Genomic DNA, 20,607 nt, shown 5'->3' with positions numbered 1-20,607 from the left:
AATAAATCAGTGATATTTATTAACACATTTGTTGACAAGATGACAAAGGACAGAGCGAGTTTATATACATTTATATGAAATGATGGACTTGTAGCTGGAGACCGTTTCAAGTCCAAAATGACATTGAGGCCATGATATACACAAATTCACTCACACAAAATTCTAGATGTCTGCATTAAATACATTGCTACATCAGTCAATGGGAAGTGGAAACTGGACGAAACTGTTGTTCTATAAAAAATTAAACAACAACCAGCACCTACCTCAAATATAAATACAGAGCTTTGTGTATGCTGATAATGCAAAAGTTACACTAGCTTTATGCACATAGAGAAGCAGTAGTGCAATGTGCATTACAATACAGTCATAGTTTGTCTACCAAACGTGGCATCCTGGAGTGAAATGTTTTTTCGTGACATATTTTCAGGTCCTTGCATGATTCTTAAAATGCAATGGATGTGTGACAGTCGATAAGTCACGTTACGGTATTATGTTCGAGAAGAGAGCTTCACCACTATTTCATATAAACTGGTTCATGAATGCAATTCTTTACATTATTACACTCTTAAAAGTGCAAGTGTAACTAGAAGAGCACTTAGTTCCACTTTGATAATAATACAAGCCTTAATCGGTCCACAGTTCAGCTGGTGTCGCTGTTGTCCATGGTAGCAAGCAGATGCGAGAGCTTGGCCTTCTGGGATGCAGTAATGTTCTGGCTCATGTGAATGATGCAGTCCATGGCGACGTCAGGGTTGGACTCAACCAGACTGTGACACAAGAGCAAAGAAAAACAGTCAACAAATCGAATGAACACTTTTTAACTAGTTTTATTGAACTATTTCAGAAAATAATGCAATTGAATTTGCACAAATGATTTCCTCCTTGGTCAGTGTCATACACTCAAGCGTTTGAAGAGTCACAGCAGCTTTGCAAATTTTGACTTTCAACCACAAAATTAAAATTGGTTCTTGGTGGTATTGAACATCCATAATATTATACATAATACAAATATGTGCATATTTCTCTTGTGTGCCTGTGCATACCTGCGGATATGTTTCAAGGCATTTTCCCTTTTTAGGTACTTGATGTTCTCTCGGATGGCAGAACGAGTGCCATCGTCTTTGGACCAGTGCCTTTCAAGCCACTCGACTACCGCTTGGTTATTATCCCACAGGTATGCCTGGAGGTGAAGTCAGAAGACCAAACTGGTTGAGGATATTGACTAGGCATGTCAAAAATGGGTTCAAACAATCAAATGCTGCATGCCTGGATTACATTTTATTTTGATGGAACATGGCTAAAAAAAATAGAGGCGGGTAAGTGCCATGAACTACACATCCTGTAGACACCAACCTTGACTGTTCCCTCCGTTTCAACAAACCAGCGACGCAGCATGGACTGCATGTGTCCGTCACTGAGGTCTTTGTTGGCCTGCAGAATCTCGTACTTCACCAGCTGCTCCAACAGGAGACGCCGCAAACGCCAGTAGAAGAAAGGGCGTGCATTCCTCCAATCCAAAATATCCTGAATGGCAGAGTAAACGCAAAAATGCGATTCACTTCATCACACTCTATTGCAATCCAGTACAAAGGCTGGATCAGAGTCGGATGAGTTTTTAATAACCGGGCTGGAGAACCTCTCTTCCTCTTGCAATTTTGTCTTAATATTTTGGTTACATTTTTAACTCGAGGGGGAGTAGCATTTCGCATGAGACTGTGCAGCTGTTGCTAAAATTGTGGGAAATGTACTCACAGTGATGACACCTTTCTCCTGCATCCTTCCAGGAGTGTCGTGAAGATCCACAAACTGCACTGCCACCTGGTGGTAGATGGGCAACAGGAATTCTTCTCTTGCTTTGAGCTTGGCTTCCAGGTCTCTATACTGCTTCTCAGGCAGATCTAGAGAAGCTTGAATGTTCCCGTGTGCACATGAATGTCAGCAATTCATCAAAATTTGTATCACTTTGACACCAAAGATGACTTACCAAGCTTCTCAACCAGACCAGCATAGACAGAGTCCAGTCTTCTCATGGTTTTCAGTAGGTCCTTTTTCCTGAATTTGATCTCGACTGTGCCCTCAGCTTCCAGCACACCACCTCTAGACACGCACAAGGGCATTTAAGGAGAAACCGGCTATTGACAAACATTCAGTATACAAACCTGCTTCACACATCTTCACTTTAGGCCAATTGAGACATGCACCTGCTCTCTCTGTCGGCATACAGCTCCATACACAGAGGGTTAATGGTGGGGTCGATGACAACCCAGGAACCTCCTCGCAATTCGGCATGTGGTGGAATGTACACCAGAACAGGCTGATGGAAACCATGAAGGGCATCCACGATGTAAGCCCCAAACTTTAATATCTGATCATACATATCTGGGAGTAGGAATGGAAACAATACTGAATCATGTATATTTCCGCCATGTTTTGTGCATACTGCAATTCCTCTGCAGTGTACGGCGCTCACCTTTCATCCCACCAGAGAAGCCCCTCCAGTTGGCAAACACCATGAGAGGCAGATGCTCACGGTTGAAGTCGCAAATCACCTGAGCTGTTTTGAAAGCTGAATCGGGAAACCACACTTGTCCAGCCTGCTGCAAAACCTGAAAATCAAAACACATATTATCGAGTGGATATCCTGCATGCTAATTGAATTAATCATTGGCATTTCAATAGGTGGAGCGATTGGCGTAATGTGAGCAAAGACAATTACTCAGCATTGCCTAAATTAAATCGCCTCACTTTTGATTCTGAATCCAAGTTGGCAGGATCAGCTGGTACAGTGAACTCAACTGTCCGTGTTTCCACAGCAATGACACCAAGGGGGATTCCTCCTAACCTGTATGATTTCAGCCAGCAATTGATCGGTTAACATATATGCTACAATACTTAACACTAACACCTACATTAATAGCAGAGACATTTACCTTGCTCTGCCCACTACGACAGTCTGAGCCCAAGAGCCCATGATCTCCATGAAGGAGCCATGGTCAAAGAATCCACTCTGCCAGGCACCTCTCACCGCTATGAATAGCAACAAGACACGTGGTCATTAATCAATTAGAAGGGGTTGTTTTACTTTCCAGTTATGATGCTCACTCGGGTGGGGTCTCCCAACCAACATCCAGCGGGGGTCATATGGTGCTTTTGTGGGAGTGAATTCAATCTCTCGATCAACTGGATCGGTGGTTGGTACAACGGGCACAGAGGAGTTGTTGTTCTGTCAAAGGCAGAGAAACAATCGCTTATTAGTGACACAAAATGGAAACGGAAGCATTTGTAACACTCGGCAGAACCTTCGGCATGTAGGAGAGCCACTGGAGAATGGTGACAACTCCCTCAAAATCATCTGGCACAGTCGTGTGTGTCACTCCATTGTTGTGCATGATCTGGATGCCGCCCAGCTGGTTGTTGGAGGCGTACACCTCTCGACCCAGAACCTGCCAACACCAGGGCTTACATAAACCTCTCATATTGCTAAATTGAAAGCGCACTTCTTATAAGTGTCTCGCTCTAAAAGTACATTTAAAAGGACAACCTTGTTTAGCGCACTTGCTCCAGTCAGGATAATGTGCGAGTTCTCCACCTGGATCACTCTCTGGCCCAAACGTACCAGATATGCCCCGATTCCAATAGCACGGCAGGTCACCTGGAACAGCACAAATGAATCAAATCTGGGTGACGGAAAATGCTATTGGCTCATTCCAGTCGCACGGCTGCCATGCAACCTCACCATACTGATTGTAATGATTTCTTCATAGGCCTGAGACGATTCTCCAGCAATGGTGCCTGAACCACGCAGGTTCTCTACCCCAAGACCTTCATCCTTCCCAATGATGTCAGTGATTATGTACCTGAGCAAATAGTATTAGTAACAAAAAAGAAAAGGGGCACTAAACGTTACGCATATTTTTGTTTCTCTCCTATACCTTGACTCCCCTCCTTCTTCCACATGGTGGCAGTGCACAGAATTGGTGGCACTGATGCGTGTATAGTCATGTGGCGTCAGGTAAAGATACTTAAAACCCTAAAGAGACATACACATGTCACATGACTCTAATTGACTCCAGGCGGCAAATACAGAATTGTTTTTTTTGTTTTGGTGGGCCAGTCCCTAAACCGGTACCCACAAAACACAAATGAATGTCAGCAGGCCCTCACCTTGTAGGGGTCAGAGGAGTCAATCCAGGCCACCTGAAACATGTGTCTGATCTCCTCAGCAAGACCAATGCGTGCTCCGCTGTTGGCAGCAATGTAAATGCGAGGGATTCCCTCAGTTCTCGCCAACTCGGAGGCCCTGAGGAACAGCTCATCTTCCTGAGGTCCAAATGACCCAATCATGTGGGTGATATCATTACAGATGACGACGATGTCTCGACCTTCTGGATATTCTGGCGTCTTCATCTTCATCTTGAAAGCAACTATTCCCACCTGATAACGAGAGGTACCGTAAATAGGAATAATCATACTGACATGATGCATTCCGCCTGCCGCGCATCTTACGTCATTGTCTCCAGGCAGGCGGTTGAGTTGCACCAGGCGACCTTGTGGATCCAGAACCAGCTCAGTGCACATCAGCATATCTTTAGGATATTTGTCCCCTGGTCCCCACTGTTTAAATAGAGCCTGTAGAATGATTTTAATGTGAGCGAGACGGGAAAAAGGAATGGCAGCATTTAAGTTGACAAATTCAGTGTTGCAACAAGACCTGCTTGAACATCTCTGGGAAGTCATAGACATAAGTTGTGCCCAGAGTTTGAGCCTGGAAACGCTTGGCCTGCAGCAAGTCTTTGGTAACATAGGGAGTGTTTATCAACATGCCTTGCAGAGGTCCCTGTTTGTCTCCATATGACTGGAACATAATCTAGATAGAATGAAAGACAGAAAATAAATAAACAGGAAAAAAGATTCATCAAGTTGATATATATATATATATATAATTGATAAAAGTAAATCAATATCATGGAGTAGTAAAATGAAATACACTGCGTTTCACAAAGTCAAATGTTTTCACCTGTCCAGAACCTGGGTCAGTAACCTCCTTATACAGACTGATGTCCAAGTAATAGCCAGACTCATTTGTCAAAAAAAGACGAATAGGGATGGCGAGCCCAGTAGGAGTCAGGCGAATGTTGATTTTAAGCTCAGCTTGCAGGACACGCAGCTTCCAAAGTCGGCTTCCGTAGCGCATCACCATGGAACGGACAGACTCCTCAATCTGACAAACAAAGGCAGGGAACATTTAAGACAGAATGCACGTAAATATTTAATCAAATACAAAAAATACATATTTTAGTTAATTGAATAATGTATCCTGAGAAATGTTGGCTACTTATGCTTTTATCACAGCACTACATCTGTAGAGACGTGCAGCACACTCACTTTGGAAGGGTCCATAATGACAGTAGGGACAAAGTTTAGGAAGATGTGGTTGCAGTCTGTACGAACGGTTGTGTTGCTGAAGGCCACTTCCAACTCATCCATGGCCTCCAACAGAAGACGTTCTCCCTCATTCTGAAGATACTCGAAAGACGCTTCCTGATTTGCACACCAACACCATCCAAATACCACGTTAGATAGGAAATCAAAGAAAACTTTTGGAAATGAAAATTGATAACGGGTTTGGGCTATACTGTCAATAGTCTTGCCTTTGTAATCAGATCCGAGTGACGAATAATAGCTCGGATGAAGAATCTGTAATCTGTAACTTCGGCACCCTCCTGAACACGAGCAGCTCCCAAGTAGAGGTGCATTTTGTGGTTGGCACACGGAACGGCCGTCAGGTCAAAGTTCCTCATGCGGTTCAGTTCGAGCTGAAACGCCAAAGCTGGCTCCAGATTACGGTAGATCCGATCTTCCTGGAACTGTGCATAAAAACAGATGGGGAGTTAACCACCTCTTTCGACAGCAGCAGCACGATTGATGATATTGAAAATTAAAATTCACTTCAAAACAAAAACAAACATACCCCATCACGTGCTCTGAAAGTGAAAAACTTGGGGAACTCCCTCTGTTGAAAAGAAATACAAACATGCGCTAGTATGTCAAGCATGAGCTGGAGCTGACTTTAGCAACCAGTTCATGTCCTCCTGTCTCTTGCCCAGTCCGTCAAAGCACAAACAGTATAGACAAGCAACGATTTGCACTCGGGCAAGTTTTAAAAATATCGTACTACTCCACGCCGAAAGGTCAAAGTCAAGATTCCAAGCCTAGCCTCTTATCACTTGAGACAATTTCTTTGCCAATAAAATGGAATCAAACATAATAATTATTCATCATGATAGTTTGTCAGTGAAATGAGCTGCATCAACTGGACAAAATTACCTTCTGTGCAACCAAAAATGTGATTCTTCTGATGCCATATTCAAAGAGGGATGTTCTCTAAGGAAAAGAAAAAGATAGATTTGATTAATTCTGCACTTAGTTAAAATTACACTTTAAGAGCCACCACATTAGATGAGCTGACCTTTGACTGGGCGAAGGAAGTGAAGGCAATAACTAAGGAGTCATCATCCTCAATGTCAGCTCTTTTTATTGAGACATTAATGATGTGGATTGGATTCTCCCTGGTGTTCTGTAGGGGAAAAAGAAGATGTACACTCAGAGGGAAAAATCATCCAAGTGAGAATAAGAGTATTCACCTTAAAGTTCTCATCTTCATAAAAACTGGAGCACGATTCTAAAAACGGCTGGTTCTCCATCAAAGGCTCCGCAAAACTGCAAAGAACTTCATCAAAGTTCCTAAGGAAGAAACAATATCAAGTTAATGGCCGTAAGCCCTCATAAATGGGGAATTAAATGGAGTGGAAAAATAAACACAAGTAGACCTTTTGAAATCGTCAAAACACTGGAACGCAACCATGGCGCCCATGCGTTGACAAGGTGGAGACAGAGCTCCCTCCAGGAAGAGATCACTGCTCTGCCGCCGCATTTTCAACTGGCCTGCCGCATTCAGTGGGACAGGAACCCTAAAAAAAAAAAAAAGAGAAAGACAGACGATGACAAGCACATAGCAACACTGAATTATCACTATAGAGGTGTGTGCGTTGTCAAAAACAAAACGTGTTAACAGCCAAGTATTTGGGGCAAGTGCAGTTGCATTTTTGCATAATAAATACAAACAAGATTGTTCACCATCATGTGCAACCAGAATTACAAATATTTTAACACAATAATTTCATTAATTTCATAAAAGCATTATGATTTGTTGTCAAGATCAAATCTGTAGCTCCAAATTTGAGGACAATAAGATGTTACGCAGGAGATTTTTAAGAGGAACTTGGGCAAACGTATATATGACAGCTGAACCTCTCAAAAAGCTCTTTATCGACGTACAAATTGAGAGAAGCGTTGCAGACGGAGGAGCTCGGCTAAAAGGGGTGAATTAAGAAGGACTTGTTAGACAGTAATATTCATTGAGGACAAATGTTTTGGAATTTGCATGAATGGAAGAAGGCAATATAATGCAACTGGCATGCTTAGCTGTAAGACATACACACCATCAGGTGTAGTTGGCTGGGAGGAGCTTTACTCTACCTGTTCAGAGTAGGACTGCTCCCTCTGAAATAAGATGATTGACAGGTGAATATTAGCAGTGGAGGATCAACATCCTGCTCCACTTCTAGGCATTATGATTTATAGTGCACATTCCAGTTCAGTGGGTTAAGCTAATGAGAAGTTTAGGCAAAAAAACATCAGACAAACTTTTATCTACACTGAAACATAGCTGGGTGCTGCCTTAGTACTTTTTCCACAGTCGTCTCAGAGGGCGGGCTCCACCTATCCTATCGGCTCCATTTATGACAGAATAGCATTTGTGGGGTATGGCCTGCTTTTATTCAATCAGGCTATATCAGCAGAAGAGTTTGAGCCATTTTAGCAAAGGTCAAAGTGTCACCTGTTGGGATGTGATGATGGCAACATGAACTGGAAATCTACAGCACATGTTCCGTCACGCAGCTGGTGATGCTGGATACTGTTGAGCTCATAAGCGATGTAAGCTCGACGGACATACACCTGGAAAAAAAAACAAAAAAAAAACATCATTATTGGTGGAATAGAAACGAGCATCCTGTAGGCTGAGTTCGCTATGCATACCTCCAGCGCGGCCATGCAGACAACTTGATTGGAGTGGTAGAAGAAATTGGGCAACACATCAAAAATTGAGGTCTCAGAGAGGATAAGTTTCTGGTGGAAACAGAACAACATCAATGATTTGCTGTCGAAGCTGTAAAACACGTAATCATAACACTTACCTTTAGGTTTTCAGGGCAAAACTGATGGCCATACATGTCAATGGCAGAGAGAAAGATGGATTCCACTTGGTTGTGCCGCAGTTCATACGATGGTAAATGAGAGGCAATTAGCACCTAGGCCAGATTATTACACAGAATGCTGTTCAGTAAATAAAGCAGCCGCATGACGTACTAAGAATACAAACAATAAAGTCGTACCTGTCTGGCTCTTAGAGCGACCTTTGAATTCTCCATCTTACTAAGCTGGGTGAGTTCATTGAGGATCACCATCAGCTCGTCTGCCAGAGTTGGATCCCTTCCACACAGCTGATCCTAAACAAAGTCAAAGATATTCTCAGTTGTGTAGAGATTCACCTGTGATGAATACGATGAAGGCCTTACAATGAGCATGGTGACCAGGATGTTCTTCTTGAAGACCTGGGCATGAGAAAAGATGTATTCCAGCACCGGACTCATGTCAGGCTTGTACTGCTCTCTCAAGTTGATTACGCACTTGTCGTAATGAGCTGCTTGAGGAAAAAAATAAATAAATCCCATACGCACTTAAACCAGCAGATAACTTTGATAAAGTTTTAGCGTCACCTTGTTGAAACTGCATCTCGACTTGAAGGTATCGCTTCAGCAGATCCAGAACCACAGACTTCATGTAACCACGTATTCCACTGCGATACCTGAAAAAATGTCATAAAACATGACTCAGTGTAATGCCAATTACTGAAAACAATTTTACTGACAAAAAGTAATCTCAACAAGCCAACCTCTGTACCAGCTGAACAATACTCTGAGTGTTAATAAAGAACACCTCTCGGTCAGCCTTTCTCTGCAGAGTGGCCGCATGGCTGTCGAGAATATTTGCAATCTGGATAAAAAAAAAAAAGAAAAAAAATGCTGTTAAACATTGTTTGCTGAAATAATTAGTTTAGAATCTGAAAAAGCTCAGCATTTATAAGTGCAATCTAACGCATTTCTCATATTTTTGCTGGGCTATGATTGATCCATTTATGCAGAGCATAAAAAAATATCTTAAATTTTGCACCCTTTGGCTTGGAAACTGGCACAGGACAGAGGTGATGTTGCTGGCATATTGGGCCATGACTTTACGAATATCTTTCTCAACACCAGGTGGGATCCGGCCGGCCACGCTGGTCATAATCTCCTGCAGTTCCAACAGTGGCAGAGAGGGGTCCCGCAGGGTCTTCATGAGGGTTGCCACCCATTGTTTCAACTGCAGACATAACTTTTGAAGTCAGCTTGATTGATTAATGATGATTCAAACTCTGTAGCGGGTAAACTTGCTGAGCTGTACCTTGGTGCTAAAGTAAGGCTCTTCGAGGCAGTAGCCATCCATTACTTTAACTAGGTTTTCAAGGATGCTGTGGAACACCTGATGGAGCTTTTCCCCAACTATGGGCAACGGGTGCTGAGGTGGGAGGGTGGCTGTATTGAGCTCCACCTGCATTATGACAGAATCGCATGCTGAGATTTACTTCCACCAGAATGTGGGGCATTAAACATAAAGCAGAAATTGCTTGTTTCCAAATGAGTTTCCACATGATCTGTCCACACAACATTAAATGCTTCGAATCAACACTTGAACATTTACACTTTGGCAGGGAAATGTTATTTGCATTAACTCACCCGATGTATACTGCTAGGGTCATCCAAGTTCATATGTGCCATCACACAGCCGGACTCCAAAACTGCCCCGGGCCTCTTGACAAAATGTACATATCCCGCCTGTTGTACAGTCAGAGTCATCACCATCTTCATCACCTGAGTCCACACCACAAACAGGAGGCAAAATGAAATACAATTATGTACAGTATTAGTTTACCTGAGATCAGTAAAAATCCATTTCTCCTCAAATTCACCTCAATCTCGGCATAGGTCTCTCCTGAGCAAATATGAGCTCCATCGGCAACAATGTACTGCAGTAGTTTACCGGCAGAAGGTGATCTCAGCACAGAAGGATCCTTTTCTTTATCAAACACGCATGTCTTGTTGCCAACAGTGATGCGGTAGCTGCAGAATTAAAGCAACATGCAGGATTTTTTTTTTCAATTAATTCAGTCTGACTCTTGAAAGTAAAATAACGCTTACCTATCCAGCTCCTCTTTCATATAGGTGGTATGGCTGCTGCCATCATAGGAGAGCAGAAGGCCACCATCACTGAGCCGGTGGACGTCTATTTCAATGTTGGAGCCATTCATTATGATGACATACGTTGTTGGGGACTGGCGAGCGACCTGATGTCAACAACAGAATGTCCTTCATTGAGAATGAAAATGTTATTTTCACTATCTCAGGGGAATGAATGATTACCTTTAAGCAGAATTTGACTCCTTCATATATGAGATCTACACTGACAGAGTTGAGGAGACTGGCTGCAGGCAGAACTTGGCCTCTGTAGGTATAGAAGAGTTTGGACACAAATTTAGTCTTATTATTTTTATTCTTAACAGTGTACAGATTTTGAGAGTTATTCTCCTGACCTTTCTAGCGAGTGAAGAAAGTCAGACATGCTCTTTCTGAAGCTCGCATCAGCAACATGCAAAGCCCCACAGACGATCCCTAGCATGGTGTCGGGTCTTTCTGCCTGCAGAAAAGTCACATGGCCTATTGTCACAAAATTTACTCGAGCAACAAGTCAAGACAGCCACCAAATAACTCATACCTGCACTTTCTCGGCAATGAGGTGATCCAGCCAGCTCGTGTCTATGTCATTGTTTCGGAAGCTCTCAGTTTCTAGTAACTTAATGAGGTATTCAACAGTGGTCCTGAAATCACCTCTGATTGACAGCTCCTTCATAGCCACCACCATGTTCCTGAACAAGATAACAAGCAAAGGCTGACACCACAACAATAGGTGACACAGCAACTATTTTGTGTCCTATGTTCTTTTCTTATGCCGTTTCATCACTTGTAGAGTGTCAAGCTTGAGCGAGACTTACGAAATGGCCTCTTCTCGGTTCTCCCCCCAGGAGAAACAGTGTCCGAATTGTGAGTCAGCAAATTCATGCAGACCTCCGGTTGCTCCGACACTAAAGTAACCCCAAACATTTTTACTGCTGCGGAAGTTCAGCTCCTGCACAGTGCCTGAGCTGGGTTTGAACCCCTGCAAACAACATGACAGGAATTACCTTCGAGGAAAAGGAAAAGAAGATTTATAACATCGGTGAGACTGAGCTGTACCTCGTCAGGGTTCTCACTAGTGATTCGGGCTGCTATGACGTGCCCTCTTGGACTTGGCTGGCATTCGGGATTCTCAAAATTAATAATGTTGTCACCCCATGCAGTTTCTCCGTACAGTAAACGAATGTCTTTAATTCTGAAAAGTGGGATGCCCATGGCAATCTGTCATAGATGAGTAAAATGGGTGAAAATTATTTCATTTGTTAATTCTGAGAAAAGACAATGAGGACAAAAGTGTTGAGAAACACCTCAATCAATCGAACCAGACTTGGTCTAGAGTGCTTTGGTGAATAATAGCTTTGTTGTAGATTTATGTAAACCAGGCATCACCAAATTGGTATGGTTCGGACCGGACCCATGGCCAATCTATGATTAATTTGTTTTCAGGGCGCATTCGCAAACGTTGGCGCTGCAATTCTAGTTAATACGGAAAAGGCGTCACTGATTTGAGCCAATCAAATCTTTTGTTTACGATCCACTGCCAATTGCGCAGCAGACCGGAAGAGAGTGCTGCTGACAGTATGCCGTGCTAAAAAGTTAGCGAGGTCGATGCGTGTTGTTTTAAATGAATGGACGGAGAAATTTAGTTTCGTTCTGGCTGCAGCCGATTCAAAACCAATGTGCATCATATGCTCCGAAACCGTCGCAACATTGCGAAGCGCCACTACGAAACAAAGCACCGCCCTTTTGTGCAAAGTTATCCGCTGAAGTTTGAGGTGAGCGCACGCAAAAACATCGAACTTCGAGTGCAGTATAACAGATTTTTACATTTTCGTTTACATCCCAGCGGCATGCAAACGAATATTCAGTAAAAGTATCATGGATTTTGGGGAAACATAAAAAAACATTCAGTGATGGGGAAGTTGTGAAGGAGTGCTTAAATGCGGTTGCACAAACATTATTTATCAAGGAAAACACAAAGATGTGTGAAATAATCTAGCAAATCCCAATGGCCCTGACTTCGTTCCAACCCAGATTTAAGTCACTGGCACAAACTAACTTTTCTCATTAAGAGAAGTTAAAAAATATTCAAAAGAAAAGGTGGTGTCAAAGCTCATTTTGAATTAGTTTTTCATGAGGACAGCCATTTTTATTGATTGTGTACTCAACATGTTGACCTGTTTTACTTGGATAATTCAGCTCTCCGTTTTTTTTTAGGCTGATAAATCTTTGATTTAAGAAAAAAAGTTAAAAGATGTTAACTCAATGCTTAGCACTTGATATATTTCTGCAGGAGATATTTTACTGTTTTTTCTGGAAGTGGCACCCTTAAATTCCTGGAGCCACATTTTCTTGAATGTGAAATAAACGCCTTAGATTTGTTTGACTGGCAAAGGTGTTTAATGGAAACATTCCTAAATATTTAGTATATAAGTGCGCTCTGTTGAAAATGACTAAATGTCGAAACTATATAAAAATGTGAACATAGGCTAGACATTTCGGGAAGTTGGACTTTGGTTCGGACCTTTTAATTGGAAGAAATTTTCGTCGTGGACCTCTGTGACTTTTAATTGACTACCTCTGATGTAAACTATAGGAGCAGGTCCTTTTCAGTACGAGCATCACTATGCAATAAGGTTGAGGTCAACCACACCAAAAAAAAAAAGTTTCCACCCGTAATATTCCAAGAAAGTGGAAGCAATTACAACTGCAATGGTAAACCAAATGAATATTGCCCATCACTTCCCTGTAGGCCACCTGTCCAAACACTTTTATCTATATTGTGCCCTTGATAAGTATTCTTCGGCTGGTCCGGAGGTGATTTTTACCTGAAGTTGGGCAGCTGGTAGGTTTACATCCGCAATCATCTCTGTACAGGGATGTTCGACCTGCAGACGAGGGTTTAGCTCCAGGAAATGGAAACTTCCATCCTCAGAGAAAAGATATTCCACTGTTCCAGCACTGACATAGCCCACCATTTTCGCTAATCTAACAGCATACTAGATCAGGGAGCGGGAACAAGATGTCATCATGTTGGAACGAATACACACATCAATAAATAAAGTGACTGACCTGTTCCATCTGCTCAAATGTCGAGGGTGCAGCTATGTTTGCAGGGGCTTCCTCTATGATCTTCTGGTGCCTTCTTTGGATGGAGCAATCTCGACCAAACAGAGAGATGGCGTTTCCATACTCATCAGCCAGTATCTGAACCTCGAGGTGCCTTGCATGCTGCGCCTGCTGCATGATGAAAACGGGCGAGCCGGGTACTTCTGTCTGAACCTGCATTCAACATGCATCATAACATTGTCATAACACCTCATCCAGTGCACTGCAGATGTGGGTTTGGATTACACAGAAAAATAATTCACATACCTGTCGAAATGAACTTGGAAAGTCATCAGCAATTTCTACTTTCCGGATACCTTTTCCACCTCCACCTTCTGACGCTTTGATGACAACTGGATAACCAATTCTCTCAGCTTCCTGTACCAAGAGACATAGAGTACAGTTTGGGATGCAACATAGTGGATGCCACTAATTTCAAAAAAAAAAAAAAAATTGTCAGTTAGTTTTGTTGAAAATGCCTACCGCCAGACCATCATCTACATCCACAACACAACCTCGTGTGTAGACCTCGGGAGGAACAATGATTACATTGCCGGGAGTTTGGTCGGCCTCCCTCCAGTCCACTCTCAGACCTGGAAGAGGACAAGATGAACAGAGTTGAGCATTTTCATGGTAAATGACATCTGAGGCAGGGGGTCTAGTTTTGAGCATGTCAACATCTCACTTCTGGCTTCAAATGCTGGCTCTGGGATAAGCTTCTAAAGTTGCACAAAACTTTCTGCATGACATCTCAAGCGACCTCACCAAATCTCAAGAAATCAGTTTGGGCAAGCATCGTTGTAATCGTCGCATCGTTAATAATGGGGGAAGAAAATGAGACAAGGAGAAGAAGTCAAACCTGATCCGCTCCATGGTAGCGTGGGAATGTCTGCACTCTGGGCCACAATCGAGGAAGCCACCTTATCACCAAGAGCCCACATAGCCTTGCTGGATGGCCCTAGAATAAACATACAATTGGAAAACAAGCACTAACATGAAAAAGACTTTTTTTAAATGTTGCTTTACCCAAGAATGAAATGTCTGCTTTGTTCAACAACTCAGGTAGTTTGGGATTTTCTGCGGCATGACCCCAGCCGGCCCATACTGCCTGTTGGTAGAGATGAAAATCTTTTGGTACACTTTGAAAACATGATCACAGAGTAGATTTGGCAGCAGAGGACACATGCAGAAATCCCGCGGAGATATTTACCTGCACTGGGATTCTTTTGGCAATGTCCACTATCAATTCCACATTGGCATAGTTGTTATTGTTTGGCCCACCGGGAACAGGCACGTAGTGGTCTGCCATTTTGATGTATTCTTGAATCAGAGACAAACAGAGAGTGATTGATTTAACAGCATGTTAATGGTGTGCTCAATAATAGTTGCAGCGTAGTACCTGCATTAGCTTTTAAGTCTTCAGGCGTGACCATGACCACAAACCGGATGGTCCTCTCATTTCGAAACATCTCGTAGGACCAGCGACGAATAGAGCGCATGCATTTTACTGCAGCGATACCGTTGTTGGCAATCAGCACCTGAGAAAGAGACAACAGAATGAGCAACAGAACATGGAATTGATTTGAATAGCATAAAAAAATATATCAGCAAGGATTAACCATTTACATCCAGAAAATACAATGCAGGAGGGCCATAAAACGCAAAGAGGAGATAAAGGTTGATCCAGAACCACAAAAGATTACGACCAGACTGATGGTGCCATTGTAATACATTGAGAAGAACAAGATTTTTTTCCCCCTTTTTTACTTACCTTTTCAATGACCCGATTTCCACCAAAGCGGGTGACAAACTCGGCAGGTGAGGCCACAGTGAAGTCTCTATGAAGATCCATCTTTCTGTGTTCACGTCCTTTTTTCACCAAGTGAGGACCAGACATGCTGGGCCTGGAATAGGAAATCTTACAATTATCTGTCTTGCTAAGAAACTGTGTTTGGCTCACATGCCGCCTTCAATATTGTCTGAGACAGGTCGTTGCAAACAGCCTCGTGTTCTAAACAAGCACAAAAAAGTAAACAGCTTGGAGAGCAGTAAGAAGAAAATGAGCTGAGGAAATCAAAAGCCAAAGTCAAAGTCAAAGTTCAGGTTCAGAGATGCAGCAGCCAATCTACGGCGCTTGTATGTCCTTATCTTGTTTTCTGCTGTTGCAAGTAAATTGTATTTTTACAGCACATCCCAGAGAAAGAACTCACAAACTAAAAAATTAATTAATTGAAATGCAGCGGAAATTAAACAGCTGATCTGACGTTAATAGGTTTGAGTGGGAAGATTCACACTGTATAAAATATTGTTCAAAAACAAAACATAAAAGTATGTATGTTAATGTAAAATTTACATATAATTTTAAATCAGAAGTGGTAAGATATGATTTACATATTCCATATGAACATACATTTCCATCACTGTTGAACCACAATTAAAAAAAGGTGCACTTTCTTCAGCAAACCACAAGAGATCGTACGGAGGGCTCTAATGCTTAGCATTTTCCTGAGGATCACGTGTACTCCTAAATTGAAAACTCTAGTAGCACACTAAGAATTTTAGGGGCACACTGAAAATGAATCAAATAATGTGTCCAACGTCAACGATGATGCCACACCGTTCCACAGTTATGCAACTGCTAATCTACTTCCCTCCTCCGGAACGATCTTTTTCTTTCGTTGTCGTACACATGAGACCTTACATAACGATAGCTACATCATGAGCAAGCCTTCGTGTTGAAACAAATTTGCAGCAGCATCTGTTTGGAACTTCTGCATTCCTAAACAGAAGTTAGGAACTTGGAACAAAACACATACGCACTTGCAAAGGTGTCATATGACAACGCTTCAAAGTGACTGACCTTTGAAGATACAGGAACCAGCTGGCATTACGTAGCAAGCATTACAATCTTGTGCATTTGAAAAGTGAAATGAAAACAACAACAACAGAATTGCACTTCACTTCCTGTCAAACTGCCTCTTTCAATTTCCCCTCCCACAAGTGCAGATAAGACAGACCACAAGCTGCCCATTACAAGTTTAAACAGAGCATGTCCGAGAACAGCAGACAGTGTTCCTTCAACTGTATGCAGAGGAAGCGAATTTATTATCAAGGCTACACATTTTAGACATCAATATTGTAACGGCAATTCCTTTGTTTCTGCTGAATACTAAAGACGTTTGGGTCTCCGAACAAAAGATGAATAGCACACAGAAGTTCACAATTCCAGCTTTTCTTTCTTTGCATTTACATTTAGATGTGTTAAACAACTCGGGACCAAATACCGTTTGTTTGAAGCACCCCCCTTTTCAATATTTATTTAAATAACATGTAATATTTGCTGGCATAACAGCTACTTGCAATAACTCTTGGACTTCACCAAACTGTTGCTTTTCAATTGAAATGTTTTCCAGGCCTTGACTGCTGCCTCCTTCAGTTCTTTTTTGGTTCTGGGGGGTTTTCCCTACCGGTTCCTTTTTAGTATTGAAATGCAGTCTCTATTGGGTTAATGTCCTGTGATTTACTTGGCCAGTCAAAGACTTTCCATTTTTCTCCTCTCATGAAGATCTTTGTTGCATTGACAGTGCAGTTCGGATCATTATCTTGTTGCATGATTAAGCTGCTCCTGATTAGTTTCGATGTGTTATTCTGTCAATTGCCAGGCAAAATTGTTTTGTAGACTTCATAATTCATTCTGTTGCTACCATCATATGTGTGGTAATATTTTAATTTTGGAATTGCCTTACTGCCATAAAATAACTATTGTTAGTATCCATCCATCCCTTCTCTTCACGAATGCGTTTGACTTTAAGGTTCTACTGGATAAGCGGATCAGAAAAAGGTTGGATGGAGATATTTCTAAAAGATGCCCTCACACATGTGCCGCGTAACTATTCACTACTGTACCTACTAGCAAAAATGTTCTGAAACTTCTTACCTTCCCCTCGTGATAAGCAACGCACATGGAGGTAAAACAAAAAGAAAACAAAATGTCAAAATAAAACAAAGTTCACTGACAAATTTAGAGGGTGGGTGGTTTGCTATGCAGTCACAGCACAAATTTCAAAGTCACTCTGCTTCCATTAATAGAGCAAAGGGGGCGTGTAGCATACAACAATAGCACAGGTCATTTTGTTACAGTCAGATGATAAGAGCTAATTATTGAGGACAGGGCGAGTAGACACACCATGTATGAGGTTCGTCTCTCACTAGATGCAGAGCGTAAACAACTTTAAAAGAAGACTGCGGGAACAATAATGAACTAAAAGACGTGACTGAGATGTTTCCATGAGCATGGGTCCGATTGTATCACACTATATGGAGTGATATTAAAGAGGACAATCTTACTTCATGCCTGAGGAGTTGGGCTGTGGCACTTCTGGTGATGTCTGATAACGAGATGGTTTGGCGGCAGAGGTTGACGGCTGCAAAGCACCACTCGGCGGTTTGGATGCTAACGGCTCCTCGTCCGAGGAATTGTCCTCTGATGCTCCAAGAATAAATTTGAGACGCTCCCTCGCCCTGGGCCCGGATCTGTGCATTGGCACATTGGTTGGAGAAGGTTTTTGCGTGGTGGGGGGCTGCTGCTGCTCTTTCACGTGAGGGTCCGCAGAGGAGCTCTGAGTTTGAAGGCTGCTCTCCTCAGGCTGGGTTGAGACACATTGTTGGCCTGGATGAGAAGAGCGTGCAGGAGGCACATCCTCCTGAAGTGCAGAGGGGCTGCTGCCAGATGGAGATTCCTCTCCTTTCTCGGGCATCGCTACTCTCCTGCTATTAATCCTTCGTAGGTGAAATAAAATCCATAGGATTAATCCAAACAATGCAAACACGAGCATCCGCAGACATCTTCTTGACACTGTGGGGGCGGGGAACAAACAGTTAATTAAGTTAAGTAACATTTTTATTAAGAAATATCCTTTGACCACATTCCCTTCATTGATTAGCAAGTAATATAATTATTACTATTTTTAACGGGTTTGAGGTACTCCTGTTTTCTCCCACATTCCAAAAACATGCATGGTAGGTTGACTGAACACTCTAAATTGTCCCTAGGTGTGATTGTGAGCACAGTTAGTTGGTTGTCTTTTTGTGTCCTGCGCATTGGCTGCCAGGATGGCCGAGTGGTCTAAGGCGCCGCGTTCAGGACCCAGTCTCCCCAGGAGGCCTGGGTTCGAATCTCGAATTTCCCCATTGTGGGACTAATAAAGGGAATATTATTATTATTATTGCTGGCAACCAGTCGAGGGTGTACCCCGCCTACTGCCCATAGACAGCTGAGATTGGCACCAGCACGAGTGCGACCCTCGTGAGGAAAAGTGGAACCGATAAGGGACGCACGGAAAATCTCTCACAATGTTCTTAACTGCTTCTTTCAATAACAAGTTAACTGAGACTATTTCAAAACAACAGCTTTGCTGTCTAAATTGTGTACTCCATTTTGCCTCAAATGTGTTAACACATGATTCCTAAATAAACGTCAAATGTGGGTGGGGGGCAAAACTTTAACATTAACGCACAATCCCACATTCAATACAAGGATTGCATGCCTAATAGTGCTCGGTTTTATTGAGTAATTTAAAAAAAATTGTAATCTTGTTACATTAATTGTACCAGAGTGAGACCTGACACCACTCTTTTATATTTAACCTGCTTACTTAACAGCATAATATTAAGAAGAATGAATCATTGTAGTTATTACATCTGTCATGTTAGAATTGGGGGATTCAGCTCTCGACTCGGCCCTCGGTAAACAGAGTGTCTTGTTGATATAACACAAATTGTTTCATTACACACCTCGATTTTAATTACAAGCAACTGTGTCACTTGTCGATAAACTGCAATTGTTTGTCCTTGCCCTTTGATTAAAGTCAATCTACTTCTTCTGTGTAGGGTATAGGGCAGGGTAGACTGCAGTGTTCTATTCTAGTTTGGGCACATTAAACTGTAGGAAGTCAGCTGAACGTGGTCAGAGGTCATATATGTCCGGACAAAGGCATGTTGGGTAAATGTGATTAAGTTCCGCATATATGAATCAGGCTTAGTATGCAATACACCCCACTAAATTATTATTCATTAAGGGATGAAACTAAAAAAAAGTTCTATTCAAACCATAAGCTAGTCAGTAGGTCGCTTTAGCACGTGATTTTACTTCAAGCATAAACATGATCAAGCAACTTTCCCACTGGGATGGTAAATTTTATCCTGATACTGAGCCTGAGTAGTGGTGCAAGCAACCTTTCCCAGGCAGTGTCTGGTAAACAAAACAGCCGCTCTGCAACAGCTGACATCAGATCCCAAAGTAGCTACTTGCTAGTTGGCTACAACTGGAGCAAAGGTTAGTACTGAGGGTCTGAAGACTGACGATAGCGGAGATACGTCTTACCACAGCAACAAACTGAATGAGCACATGAAACACACTATATTGAAGAAAACTACAAATCGGTGTGTTCGCGTAAACGTGTTGATGTTGGCAATTTTTGGCTCAAATCTCTTAAGACGTGTCTTTAAGATGTCTAAAGTCTAACAGAAATAGTTAATTCAAAGTGTCCTTGAGCAGAAAATCTGTCAACGCCAGGTTCACTGGCAGGTTTCTTCGCTGCACATAGCAATGCTTTGATCATGACACCAGGCAAGAAGAAAAGTACACGTAAACAAACCCCCAAAAAGTCGCGTTCGTTTGCTTTATCCTGCATGAAAAAGAATTTGCGTTTAACAATGTCGCGCTTCTTGTTGGTATGCTAATTTTAATATTTTCTAAGACTCACACATAGCATTCAGTGTGACCAAAAACAATTGCATTTGGTTGGATGCCAGCAAGCTAGCTAACAGACAATAAAATACTTCCCTAGCAACCTGGAATGGCACCGTTAATAAATGTGACATTAAAACAATTATTAGTGCCATTAGGTAAGTCACTTTTGTTCAATTGAACCTTGTGTCATGTCCACCTACCTGCAGTTTAGTGTCAATCACTCCCCAGTGTAGCAAATCCCCTCCCCCTTAGCATAGTAAACATGCCCCCGGGGGTTAAGCTCCTCCCACTCCCACGCGAACGGAAACTCTTTCAAAGATCGTTTCTGCCGGTCGGCAAGAAGAACACTTGCCGAGG

At 42.3% G+C, this 20,607-nt stretch overlaps 1 protein-coding gene across 5 annotated transcripts; it reads right to left on the bottom strand.

The window, feature by feature from the left end:
- Window positions 1–2: 2 nt before the first annotated feature.
- acacb (acetyl-CoA carboxylase beta) lies at window positions 3–20,537 on the bottom strand. Of its 5 annotated transcripts, XM_088297368.1 has the most exons (54): window positions 20,451–20,537; window positions 17,847–18,354; window positions 15,271–15,403; window positions 14,899–15,037; window positions 14,710–14,819; window positions 14,526–14,607; window positions 14,359–14,457; window positions 13,983–14,092; window positions 13,767–13,877; window positions 13,464–13,673; window positions 13,220–13,390; window positions 11,451–11,612; window positions 11,210–11,373; window positions 10,933–11,083; window positions 10,751–10,854; window positions 10,581–10,662; window positions 10,359–10,504; window positions 10,130–10,280; window positions 9,897–10,031; window positions 9,565–9,711; window positions 9,295–9,483; window positions 9,017–9,117; window positions 8,841–8,929; window positions 8,640–8,764; window positions 8,457–8,570; window positions 8,259–8,372; window positions 8,101–8,190; window positions 7,901–8,019; window positions 7,540–7,563; window positions 6,831–6,971; window positions 6,645–6,744; window positions 6,470–6,577; window positions 6,328–6,384; window positions 5,972–6,013; window positions 5,652–5,867; window positions 5,386–5,541; window positions 5,018–5,221; window positions 4,712–4,867; window positions 4,507–4,629; window positions 4,165–4,434; window positions 3,933–4,030; window positions 3,737–3,857; window positions 3,542–3,652; window positions 3,300–3,443; window positions 3,103–3,223; window positions 2,931–3,027; window positions 2,746–2,842; window positions 2,471–2,606; window positions 2,202–2,379; window positions 1,985–2,097; window positions 1,753–1,907; window positions 1,354–1,524; window positions 1,044–1,180; window positions 3–767 (listed from the first exon to the last, which is right to left on the bottom strand). In XM_088297368.1, the coding sequence occupies exons 2-54, from the start codon at window positions 18,332–18,334 to the stop codon at window positions 641–643; spliced, it is 7,239 nt and encodes a 2,412-aa protein (XP_088153494.1). In that variant the 5' UTR covers window positions 18,335–18,354; window positions 20,451–20,537; the 3' UTR covers window positions 3–640. The 5 variants fall into 5 exon arrangements, 4 of the variants coding, with proteins under 4 accessions (XP_088153494.1, XP_088153493.1, XP_088153495.1 ...); XM_088297367.1 differs by having other exon boundaries at window positions 4,165–4,629; XM_088297369.1 differs by lacking the exon at window positions 7,540–7,563.
- Window positions 20,538–20,607: the final 70 nt, after the last annotated feature.

This window comes from Idiotropiscis lumnitzeri, chromosome 1 (assembly GCF_059441095.1).
Source record: "Idiotropiscis lumnitzeri isolate Australia: NSW breed Sydney's pygmy pipehorse chromosome 1, RoL_Ilum_1.0, whole genome shotgun sequence".
NCBI lineage: Eukaryota > Metazoa > Chordata > Actinopteri > Syngnathiformes > Syngnathidae > Idiotropiscis > Idiotropiscis lumnitzeri.
This window is presented reverse-complemented; position numbering and strand designations above follow the sequence as displayed.